The 13,057-nt window shown below is 45.4% G+C and overlaps 1 protein-coding gene across 4 annotated transcripts in view; it reads right to left on the reverse strand.

Moving 5' to 3' along the window:
* LOC121598411 (opioid-binding protein/cell adhesion molecule) overlaps positions 1-13,057 on the reverse strand; it is a 96,865-nt gene that overhangs the window by 54,293 nt on the left and 29,515 nt on the right. For all 4 annotated transcript variants that reach the window (XM_041925230.1, XM_041925229.1, XM_041925226.1 and 1 more), the window contains exon 3: positions 5,703-5,850. In XM_041925230.1, coding sequence (XP_041781164.1) covers positions 5,703-5,775 — 73 coding nt within the window. In that variant the 5' untranslated portion in view covers positions 5,776-5,850. The remainder of the gene's footprint in view (positions 1-5,702; positions 5,851-13,057) is intronic.

Consider the following 13,057-nt stretch of genomic DNA (forward strand, 5'->3'; position numbering starts at 1 on the left):
TGTCAAAAAGTGATGTTCAAAATTGGTTATAAAAAATGCTATGAGACCACCTGGACTACATTCACTTTGATTCCAGATTCCACCACCTGATCTCTTTAATGCACCTTGGGATAAATGTAAACAATACCGTGTTTTCGAGCTGGTACTCGAATCTAGTTCTAGCTTTGAGGCTAGAATAATCTAGACTGTAAATTGCAGGCTAGTTTTGTGTATGATTTTGTATGGTGTTTTTACATGATTTCAGTCTCCAACTGTCAAACTCCATACAAAAAGCTGACTAGAATCGTGAAGGGCCCCAATGTTAAGTACTTAACAATTAAATTAATAGTATTTGAAATATATTTTTTTAAGAAAAATTTTGAAGTTTAAATGGAATGAAAAAAGTTGGTATGTATTTTCAGGCGTTAACAATGTTACATTAGCTTTTACAACAACAAAAACTATCAAATTACACGACGTATGTAGTGTTTATGTGATATAAAATTACAATTGTCAAATACCATACCTTGTAAATCTGCTCAAATACCTTGTGAAATTACCATGATTCTTTCAAGAGTAAAAAAAAGTTGACTTACAGACATAAATCGTTAGAGTCAAAATTTGATGAAAACTGTCAAAAATTTATGCGCACTGTTAAATATTGATGCCTTAGAGCCTAAATTTGTACGGCAACGACTGCATATTTGTACTAAAGTGACGGAGCAGTTTCTAGAACAGGAATATTTGCAAATAATTAATAAATAATATCTGTAGCTGTCGAATCTGTGGGGCGATCCGGTGGTACAGTCGTCAATTCGAACGACTCAATAACATGCCCGTCATGGGCACAAGCCCAGAATAGACTGTTCCCCCGTAGCAAGGATTGACTATCCGGCTACGTGGTAATGAATTAAGTCTCAAAAGCCTGTATAGGCCGGCATGTCCGCGTAGGACGTTACGCCAAATAGAAGAAGAAGCTATCAAATATTAACTAACTAACAGTACAATACAGTACAGTACAGAAACAGTACTTAGAAGACAAACATTTGTCAAAACATCTTTGTGGAACGAAACGTTTACAACGAGAAATAGTTTTAGTTTTTGATAGGAATATGATGTTCGGTAGATACGTAAGCATGTGTATTTACCCATCAAATTCTTATTTGAAATAGGTTCAAAACCAATAGGAACTATATGAAGAGATGTTTAAGGTAAACTTACGTTGTCTAATAGACAATGTGTACAAGAAAATTGTCTACATCCACATTTCTCCAAGTCTATTCAAATGATAATCATTCTATGTTCAAACAAAAACTTTTTTCATATACAAATACTTTCAAATCAACTCAACTTTGGACAGAGTACCGTTTACTATTTTTTCCAAAAAGTTATAGACACACATTTACTCACGCTAATAGATCAACCCCTCACATCAAAATTAATATAGCCATTGCCGCCCAAAATCACCATCGGAAGCTTCCATCAAACGTATACATTTATATTGCTGCACCACTTGCAACCCGCCCCTGGGGGGTGCGCACCCGCAACCGGAACCGAAACCGTTTGATACGACGAAATCCTTTCAACGCGATCGACGCCGCACTTAGCAATTTCGTGTTGAAATCATTTCCACCGTAGTTTATGGTCTCTTTGTTCGTGATAAATTTGACTCCATTTAAATTGAAATTGATAAATTGTCCACTGGTGTTATTTTTCACACCCCGAGAGCGGCAAACCGGTAGGCGGTGCGCGGCTGTGCAAAGCGAGAACACGAAGGTCACACCGATGCCCCTTTATCGAACGGCTGCTAGATGAAGGACTCGCTCGGCTCATTTCGCGCGGGAGCCTAGCAGAACGTCCTAGGGCAGCGGGAAGAACCTCCGGCAAAGTAGTTTCAATAAAAACATCAGTGCGACATGATGATGATGATGATGACGATGGCGACAACGACGACGACGACGACGACGATGATAAAAGCGACAGAGTGAATCGCCTGCGAGAATGGGAAGAAAAATGTGCTTTCCCCTGGCCGCGCACACGGGTTCCATCGGTTGCTCACGCGGGGTACACGTGGAGGTCCTCACGCAGAACTATCAACTTCACAATCTGACGTTTATTTATGCTATGCGGGGAAAGTGATTTCCGCACCCGGGAGCGAACGCGTGTATCGTTTGGCCGGTGCCATTTTCAGCACCCATTTTTATGCAGCTATGTCAACCGCTCGTCCGGCCGTCCAAAGGTGGGGTTTTTTTCATTCTTTCTTGCTCCATTGCATGTTCAAACCCCACGTCCCCCGGTTGAAGGCAAAAAAAAAGAAACTCCATAAACTCAGGGAAAGCGCAACCAGCGTGTTAAAAGAAGAATAAAAAACACGGCGCGCAAAGAATAACACATCGCTACGGATGACTTAGAAAGGGTTGCGAGTGGGTTCGAGGTGGGTGGCTTTTTTTCCGTTTTGCGTCTTGAGTGAGAAATAATCTTTGACAGTGAAATGAAACACCGACGACTAAAAGGAATGGGAGACAAAAAAAGCTGGAGGTTAGCAACAAAAAACGTCTGCACAAATGGAAGACATTTGATGATGATTGATGGTGAAAGACAGAGCAAGAGAGAGAGAGAGAGAGATCAGACAGAAGCTGTGCATTCGCCGAGCGGCCAGCCCTTGTATGCACTTCAAGCAACGGGTTGACGGGTTTAATGACGCTTCAGGGATAACTGCGAGAATGAGCTGTGCTCATTGTCGCAGCTAAATGGATGGAAAAATGTGTCAAAATGGTGTCAGAGCGTGAAGCTTTTCCTCCCTCCCGCAAAGAGTTTGTTTAATGTTTTACAGCCGCGAAGGAACTTCTTGAGTGAAAACATTTCGTTAACAAAATAAACGCTCAGTGGAGTTTTCCTCTTCACTACCATTCCATCACATACACAGGGAGGCCATTTTGCCGTTCCGAAGAAAGAAAAATCAATTTAGGCAAGGGCCCACAAATCAATCCCTTCAATTAGTGACAATAGATAAGACTAATTGAAATCCTGTTCCGGGGTCCTCCCCTTCCCGAAAAAAAAGTAAAACGAACCATCCCTAGAACAAGAGAGCGCACTAAGCACGTCTTCGAAGTGAAAGGTATCCACACACACACACACACAGAGGGGTGGAAAGAAATATCCATTTCTCCCCATAGCGGACCCCATTCTTACACGGGCCCCGAACGGTAGCGTCGGCCCCGATCTCACTTTTATTAGCAGCGTCACACTGCAGGGGCTTCCCTTCCAAAAGGCAAGGCGGGGTCTCATTTTTCACCTGCCCATAAATATCAGTTCCTTTCTTGCCGTCCCAGCTCCCTCGTTCCCGGTAAGGTGCCGCTCGTTAGACATGCCATCTTACCCCCGGGGAGCGCCAGGTCACACGGAAGCGCAATGTCGCTTCGCCTTCGTTAGGCAGGTTGAGTAGTAGCATTAAGGAAGGCAATGAATGTGTGTATGTGGGAAAAGAAAAACACACCGGAAAAAGCGAGCACTTCCTAAAACGAGGCGAGGACATAAATGCCAACACGTTACCCCGTACAGGACGGTTGTCACAAAAGGGGGAAGGACAAAAAAAAACGGGACTTGAAGGAAGCCCTGCCCTGCTTTTGTGTGCATTAAGGGACACGGTGGTAAGCCCTCGGTCTGAACATATAGTTAATAAATTTTTACGATTATTATTTGTGCAGTGGGTGCCCTTGCAGGGTGGAGCCAGGGTGGAACTGTTATCAATTCTTTATTCTTCATTTTAAGCGGTTCTCTCTCTGGTGCTGTTTGGTAAAACTGAGGGGGAAAAGAACCACTGCTTACGGTTTCGGAAAGCCCTTTCACAAAGCTTCACTGTTGAGGACCGTTTTCTTAATGATGATGTACTGGTGCCGAGATGCTTCCCCATGAGCGAAACATTGCTTTACTACAGCACGATGACGTTGTCGGCATGACATTTAGACTCGTTTCCCAACGAGCATAGGTATTTTTCCGTCTGAGTGTGTTTCTGTATGTTATGTGGTTTACAAAAGGGCAAAAGGGAAAGCAGTTTTAAAATTGTTTACAGCACTGTTTTGCTCGCTTGCGTCGCTTCTTTCCCGGGGCTCGCTATCATAATGCCCCCCATCCCCCAGCAAGAAAGGGCTTAATATTTGAGCAGCTGTTCGAGTTTCGAATGCTGAAATATCCCACCCTCCCCCACCCTGCTGGGTGTCCAAAAGAGCACTAAACCCAATGTCACACCATTGGAGTTATCGCATTTGGAGTTGTGCGCCTTCCCACAACCTCCTACTTTTCGATCCACAGAGAGCGGATCATTACAAAACGGCTTCGGACCATTTCCAGTGTGTCATCGTTTAAAAGTGCTCTCCACCCCCCCGGGGGAGACGAGAATGTCTCGGATACTCGGTTTTCGATGGGAAATCGATTTTTCCCCACCACCACCACCATCAAGCACTAAAATCTTCTTTGCAGCCACACACAAAAAAAACAGTAAAAACGGAAGCAAAACATTAGAAGCACGCTTAGTTTTTCTTGCTCGTTGATGTTTATTCTGAGCCCTTACAGCAACAAGAGGTCTCCTTCACTCTCCGCTACCCCCGGTCTCTATCTCTTCCTGTCCACTAACCAGCCACACAACACACCGGCTCACGCTTTCATGGTTTAGGCTCTCTTGGGTGATTTCACAATTTTATTTATCCAAAATCGGACACTTTTCCCCGTGTACGACTGTGAACATATTCGATTTAATTTTATGTCTGCCAGGTTCCCCCCGGCCTTGCCGGGCAAGGACAGAACTGGGGGAAAAGCTTTTCGGTGCCAAGATACTATCGCACAACTACTATTTGCTGCTACCGGTACAGCTGTGTATTTCTATCCCGAGAAAAGATGGAAGCTTTTCCAGCTCATTGCCTCGAAACCGAGTGGCGGGGCCCAAAAAACCGATACCGATGGGTTTTCCCATCCGTGCCTCCTTTACCAACACATCGCCTACTTGGCACCCACACTGCTTGGTCTGCTTGTGATGGACCGAAGTGTTTGTGACAGAATCAGACATAGCTCCGTTTGCCCGGGCCTACCTTCCGCAATTGGGCACGATAATGGATCGACTGCGAGACCCGTGCGCAACCGTTAAGGTTTGAGGATTTATGAAAGCAAATTGACTGCCAGTTTGTTTGTGCAGTGGACTTTTGAAGCAAGATTCCTTTTTTGTTTGCTACTTTGGGCCGATAAAGAAGGACCTTTTTGAGCTGCAAATGATATCATATTGGCACAGCTGTACAACTGTCACGAGGGTCACTAGCGCTTTGGGAAAAAGCAACAAAAAAACACCATTTTGTCCCAAACTTGGCCGTGCGCACAAGTCAATCATTGTGCAAGCTTTTAATCCTTCAAAACATTTCAAACGATTTATCATCACCAAAACACCCACACACACACGCACAGCAAATACACGGGCTTTGACCGGAAGCGTAGGCCTGGCCGCTCCGCTCGCTCGAAATGAATAATTAATAACAACGTCAGTCTCAATTGTGTTTTCATTTTTCCGTCCCGTTCACGAACAGAAAGGCAAAAAAAACATTCGGCCCCTTACTACCGTTACCTTTATCAAAACAATTTCGTTATTTTTTGTTTCTACTTCTGTTGCGGGGAGCGCGATCCGGCCCCCTGCCCAGATCGCTTATCAATCGCTCAATTTTCCTGGAGAGTGGACTTACCGCAGCTTAGCAGCAACGTGAAAAGCAGCAGCGTCCAGCAGCTGGCCAAACTCCTCGCACCGTTTCCCATCATTGCGATGGTTGTTGTCCGTTCGCCCGGTTCACCTGCGCGTCCTTCCTTCAATGGTGGAACGGTGGAACGGTTGATCTGAAAGAAAAAGAGAAAGTGAGAGAGTGAGAGAGAGAGAGAGAGAGAGGGAAATGAACACACAATGAGGGAAAGCAAACACGATACGGTGGACGCAGTGTTTGTAGCGCAAACATTCACTGCTGCCGATGGGAAATTGCCGATATGAGTATCAGTAGAGTAGAGGGGAAGAAGAGGACCTATTCCTGAACGTAAAGTGAAGACAGTGGGCGTAGAAAGTACGCTTCAAAACCAGAAGCCACTATTAACCGGAAGCCTTAAGGAAGAAACGCTACAAAGGAAAAAACGGTTACCTTAAGCAGAACAAAAAACACAACACCAAAAGGCTAAGCTGTCGCCCCGGAGTAATCATGTAAGGAATCGTAATTAATTAATGAGCCAAATAATGCCCCAAATACGTCGTCCTGGTGGTGGTGGTGGTGGTGTTTGTTTTCGCTCCTTTTGTCCCGCCACCAATGCGGGAAAGAATCCAATCTCCTTCACGCTGCTCCGGTGGAATGCTTACCAATTCCAGCCTTCGGCATTCCTTGGCTCGCTGGTCAAAAGAAACAAGGCCGGCAAGGCCGGGGGTTTGGCAACAATTTTGAAGATTTTCATTTATTTTGCCCAGCGGGGCCTTACGCTTTGCCCAGCGGGGAAGGCAAAAGGGTGGCCTTGGCCTTTGGTGAAACCCTTTTGCTGGTACGCTCGCTTGACAACACGATAACGGAAGGTTTTCGGCACGTTGGTTGCACAAAAAACAAGCAGCAAGGAAAAGCGCGCACGCTCACACACACATACACATTTACACCGCGTTTCAAGAGGGTTTCACCTAAAACCGTTCAAATTCATTCCATTTTATTCGCTCCCAGCGTGAGGTGTGGGCATCATTAATTAGACGCCTTTTTCGCAAGGGAGGTCGTAGGGAGGTGCGAGAGTGGTGAAAGTTACTGGTAGCTAAATTTTCATATTGAAAAAGTTTTATACCCGAATTTGACCCGTAGATGGAGCAAAAAACAAACTGCATTTCGCAGTGCAAAGTTTTCCTTCAAGCAAAGAGAGTACGGGGAAAGAAGAATCTAATTGTCATACGCCAATTACAGGGTCAAGTAAAGCTCCCACAAAAAGGGGTGGAAGGACGTGCAAATTTGAATGCATGATGGTGGATATCGGTTTTTTTTACAGTTTTTCTATTTTTCTTCATAGCTTTCCTTTTTCCTCTTCTTCTAAAACACATGTGTCGTCGTAATAATGTAGAGGTTTTCTTTTTTTGTCTTCAAAATACGGCAGGTGATATTAAGTAGCCAATGATGAATCTATAATCGGGTCCATTTGAGTTTTGATGCGTGTCCCGCCGATACAAGTACAATTCAAGCCAGAGCATCTACCGCCAAGACCACCGGCAACTTCTCTTCATTGGCCTTCAATAAGGCAATAAAAAGAAGATATTTTACTTGTGCGTTAATGTATTTAATCTACTCACAATGTGTCTATGCCTTTTACCTTTTTCCTGCTAACACTCGTTTTATTTATTTATGTCAATTTGACTCTCAATATCGCTTTTGAGGAATCCTATTTATCCACACATTTCAACCAAACATCCATTTCAATCCAAATTAAGTTGTTACCGCTTCTTCGCTAAAGAGAAGTCGAGTTTAATCTAAATTTACTAAAATTCCCCACACATACATAGTGCTTCTAAGCTCATTATTTTGAAGTAACTACAGCCCACGAGTTCTTCGCGCTTCTTCGCACGCTCGTAACTCGCTCGCCCGTAATGTAATTCTCACATTTTGCGAAGCACAATCGATCGGATTAACAGTCGAAAACAACCACCACCCACTACAAGCATGTTGTACATTTAATTAATTTCTCGTCAGACGTCAAAACTCACCGCATGCATTGAGGATAATGCTTTACGACGCATATATATATACCCGGCAGCGCAAACACTCGCGAACCTGTCGGATCGCATTAACAAAACCTTCCTCGAAGCCTATTGTCGGTGCGCCCTTTTGCAACCCACTCTGTACTCTCCACCCCCCCCCCCCCACCTTATGAGGGTTCTTGCAAACTCATTACACCGCGCCGAGCCGTGGTAATAATTTCAATCCGAAGCGAAAGAACGTCACCAGCCCGAAGGAGTGAGAAGAACCAAGAGGTGCGTCTTCATCAACGCAACGCCGACAGCCAAAGAAGCAAAGTGCTTCACACCCGAATGTTGTCTGGGAGTTCCGGACGCGTCCATAGTAACGCCGCTGCGTTGTACGCTGCTCCAAAATGCTGTCTACTTTGAGCCATCGGTGCGGGTAACACGCTCACCGCCGAAACCGCACACATCAATACAGCCACACCTGCCAACCCACGGTACGGTGCTGCTGCAACGAGATTATGTGATTCAATTCACTAATGAAATTACTATTCCAAATAAATTCCACACAATCCAGCCGACCGACCGACCGAGCCGGCCTACACAGTGCCGCCACTGCAACACATTTTGCGGGCACTAAACCACCGAGACACGGAGCCCACATCTCCATCAGGATAAGGGGCTGAGATAAGTTTCGCGTCGTAACTCGCTTCCAGCAAGCGCGCGATCAAGGTACGGCCGTTTCGGGGCTCGGCTACCGGGCGGTTAAATTAAGGCCACCTTCTTCCCCTGGGTGCCGGGAATCTCTTGTTGCCCTTTAACCTGAGGTTTTGCAAAGCCTTGGTGGTGCCGTGGCCCGGACCGGGTGACTGAAAACAGCACAAAAACATTCAGTAGCAGCCACTCAGTGGCTCGCTGGGAGATATTATTCATGAATTTCTCCAACGCCGACAACATCGTCGCACCGTCGATTCGGTGCGGCATTCCGGAAGTGGATGCTGCTGGAGGGCGGGCCAGGGTTTTTTGCTTTGCCCATACTTGGACGAACTTCATCATCGCTCTCGCATCGGGCGCTTCGGACCGGATGGAACCGGCCTGCCGGTTTAAGACGACGACCCGCGCGCAATCTTCTACGTAAAGTGGCTCGCCCCAAGATGGAGGGCAGCAATTTTACCGAAGAAAGGTTAATCATTGCAAAGGGTCCAAGGAGAGAGAGAGAGAGAGAGAGAGAGAGAGAGGGCAAGAGCACGGCACCTTTTGAGGAGCCGCCCAGCGACCGTAATCGTCGCGTCGTCTTCGCCGTCCAAAACCGGAGCGTGCAGCTGGCAGAGATCACAGAAGTGAAAGATTGTTAATTAACTTCTCAAAACGTTCATTTCTGGTGAGCCGTAAAGATAATTTCGTAGTGTATGAATAAATTAAGCTTATTCAATTTTCGGTCCTAATTCACAACTTCAAAGTTGCGCCACGGCTCCCGCACCCGGGCCTGCAGTCTTCGCACTCGGGTCTGCCCCATTCCTATATGGGCCGGCCGCGAAAACTGGCTGTTAAAATGTAATTTAACGGTTGCTTTGATTTGAACTAAAATTATAATTTCATTGTGTGCTTTCAAAGGACAGCGGGAGGACTTACAAAGGAAAACGCGAGTCACTGACGAGGCGCTAGCACAATGGAATATGGAGCCGAGCAATTCAAGGACGAAAGAGATGCTTAACCGAAAACGAAATGCTTACATGGTAAAGGACTTGAAGGCATCCCTACTACTACAAAAAAAGGCTCTAATCCTCCTCCACCTCTTGGTCCCAGTTCGACAGCTCGCTAACTACATAAGCAATGGCTTCAAAACGCAAAGCACACATTCCGGCCAGTCTCCGCCGACAATGTTGCAAATTGCCCACGACGAGAGCGCCTCCTCCCTTCAATGCGCCAAACGAAATCATAACGAACCGGTGTTTATCCTTCACATACACACAGCAGCACATTGTTCGGGCAAACTGGGACAGCAAGCGGGTACGTGGCACTGGACTCAATTCTAAGCGGAAGGCTTTGTTACTACTGCTCAAGCCTGGGCGGATATCCTCCCCAAAAGCCTATAAGCCTTATCCCCTCGTTTAGCAGATTCTTGTTTATTATGTAACGCACGTTATTAAAATGATAACGTACAGCAGCGTTAGTCAGCGGCAGCAAAGCGGACACCAGCCGACGACAGCGTGACACCATCTTTATGGTCCTGTCGGTTGTTGCGATTCTGTTCCAGCTTCCTTCACGGCCAGCCGGCCAGTAGTTTGTGTGCCTTATGTGTCCTTTTCTGGTGGGTACGTACCTTGCTGCTCGTTCGTGAAAATGACACGAAAACTTTAACGATTTAAGCAGGCGGAACTATAATGCTTGTTGTTGCAAAAACGCGCCCCCGGGGTGTGATGTTAGGCGCGGATGGGATGAGCAATGGGCAACGGCATTGTGAGTTTATGCTTTCCTAGAGATGTGTGTTACCTGTTTGGCACTCAAAAACTTAATGCACTATTTGAAACACTAATTTACTTTGAAAGACACTAACAACAAGACCTTCCTGGGAGCTCAACGACTTTTACAGCATTCTTTAAAGAGAGCTGCAGCTGTTGGACATTTCACATCAGTAATAAAACCTTTCTGTCCATCTTTTTATCTCCTTCCTGTCTCTTTCATGCTATCAAACATGGTCTCGTTCTTCGAATTGGTGTGGTTACTTCATAAATTAATCTGCAAAAATGCAACCACACTGTTCCAGCTGTTCCCATTTCCTACCAAGGTCGACCGAGTGCTACCAAATCCTTGTAACGAACGGCTGTAAAACTGTCCGAACAGATGGAATTGGCATGCCGGACGCTCTCGACTCTCTCTCTCTCCAAGGACATCATATCCCGCTCCATTCCACCCACCAGATAGTGCCATTGCCAGTAACTGTACGGGTGGTCGGTTTTTTGTTAATAGTCTGATGGATCTGTTGGTAAATTCCAAGTAAAAGCATAAACCATTCCTGCGGCCATGCAAAAAGCCACATGCAAATGATGCCCATACAAACTTATGCACAATTACTTCCTGCCAGCTCTGCCTGCCATTAACGTGTACCGATCTTATCCCCTTCTGTTCCTGGGCCTTGTATTTTACACTCTTTTCCCACATTTTCATCAATAACGCTCTTCGTACTGGCATGGCTGCCATGGTGTAACAAAGTACCGAGCGAATGCAACGGTTGTACCAATACACTGCTCTCCACGAGACTGTCCGCTTCATGCACACGTACTTTGCGTGCGCCGACTCAGCGTTTGTTGATGTCGTCGTCGTCGTCGTCGTCGTCGTCGACGACGTCAGTGTTTTTGCCATTTGGGTACAAAATTAAACACTCCTTTTTGCACCCAGCCAGCCCGCTCGAGCCTGCTCACCGCCGGATTCTATCATAATTTTACTCCCCTACAAAACCCCACTGTGCCGCCAGTGGAGTGCTCATTTGAACTGAAAGACCACACTCATTCCACTCACACACGATTCGCTTGCTGCAAAAGGGAACGGTTTCCACCTACCGGATGCTGCCAGAAATTATGGCTTCCGGATAAAGGATTATAGCCGATTATAACTTTTTCGCCAGCGTGAGAGCATTTTTAATTTCACCTCCTTTTGCTGTCTCTCTCTCTCTCTCACTCTCTCTCTCTTTCTTTCTCTCTCTCTCACTCTCTCTCTCTTTCTTTCTCTCTCTCTCTCTCTCTCTCTCTCTCTCTCTCTCTCTCTCTCTCTGTGTTTCTTCCCTTTTTCTTCAAATGAGTGTAAAGCACTCTAAAAATTTCATTATTGCCAGCAGGCATACCGTCAGCAGTTACAATATCCACGAACTAGCGTAAACTAAATCCTTCGTGTTGGGAATGAAAGGCGCTCGAAAGGGATTGGTGCATGTGTGTGTGTGTGTGTGCATGTTAATCTACATTTAATTTGTCAACCAACATGTTAGTGGGTGCCCCTCGAATGCACCGGAACTGTTGTAAATGGGCTTGACTATTATAGCGGTAGAACTGCTTTCCCGTTAAAGGGCTTAAATTGTTTTAAGAACACTTTTCATCCATTGCTGCAGCTAACAGCAAGGCAAAGTTAATAAAAAAAAAATCAGTTTTGCTTTTTTAATGGACTCCAAACGCTTGTTTAGCGGTCAGGTTAAAATTTCAATGTAGATTCACGATTTTTTTAAGCCTTTTCGATTCCATTGTGATGGTATTCAAGTGCTTCGATGAAGTGTTCGATGAGTATCATTTCCAGAAGTGAATAAAAGCCACTTTATGTTTTACACTGCGCAGTTTTCGATTGAGGTTAAGTGCGATCGATGGGGTTGAGTGAAATGCACATTTTGCATCGCCAACAGATGCAGAAACGTAATCCATTTTGTATTTTTTCAATGATTTTTATTTAATTTTTATCAACATTAAGAGTACATAAGATCTAAGACATTATCTAAGAGATTATAGTAAACCTAAATGAAAGATATCTCAGGTTCGACTCTTAATTAAACGAAATCGATTCGAATGCAAACCCTAACCCTATCCTTGAATCTTTTCTGTTAACAATTGAATGGAGCTCATTATCGATTCGTTTTGAAATCAAAATCAGTGAAGCATGTTCTCTTTTTTGCTCTAATTTATTTTCTCTAAGTTTTCGAAGAAGCTCGCACACACACACACGCGCGCACACATAAACACAAGCCCGCCTACTGTTTCAGTCACCTCAAACGCTTTTATGTCAAACGAAACCGTAAACCGTGTTTCGCGGCCATTTCTTCTCTCCCGGCTGCCTTTTACTCTTTTTCTTTCGTTTGGTTTGGTTTGGGTTGGTGAATAAAATTCCACTTTTTGTATGTGTGTATGTGCGTGTGTGTGTGTGTGCGCAAAACCATCGAGCATTCGCTGGCTCGAGCAGGCGCGAAACACGAGATGCCACTCACCTGTGACATTTATTTGATGTTCCGCCGCTTTGAAGCAATAAGACTCAACCGTGAAGCCGGGTGCGCAAACCCCGAAAAACAAAACACCGCTCGCCTTCCCGGTTCTTTTTACTGGCGAACGGTGTGCGATGCGGCCGCTGCTTCTGAACGTCAGTTCCGTTCGGTTCCGGTCGGGGTGCTCGCCGACAAAGCATCCTTTCGATATTATGCCGCTTCCGTGTTGTGTTTTTTTTCTCCCTCCATTCGCTACGCGCAATAATAATGCCATCCCTCTGATCCTCCGCGCACAGCTCACAGCCCACAACAGTTACCGTACCACTGTGCCTGACACATACTTGAGCAAAAGCGGGCTTGATTTCAAGCCACCCATACACCGTCTTTGTATGACTTCTCCT

This window comes from Anopheles merus, chromosome 3L, assembly GCF_017562075.2.
Source record: "Anopheles merus strain MAF chromosome 3L, AmerM5.1, whole genome shotgun sequence".
Classification (NCBI taxonomy): Eukaryota; Metazoa; Arthropoda; class Insecta; order Diptera; family Culicidae; genus Anopheles; species Anopheles merus.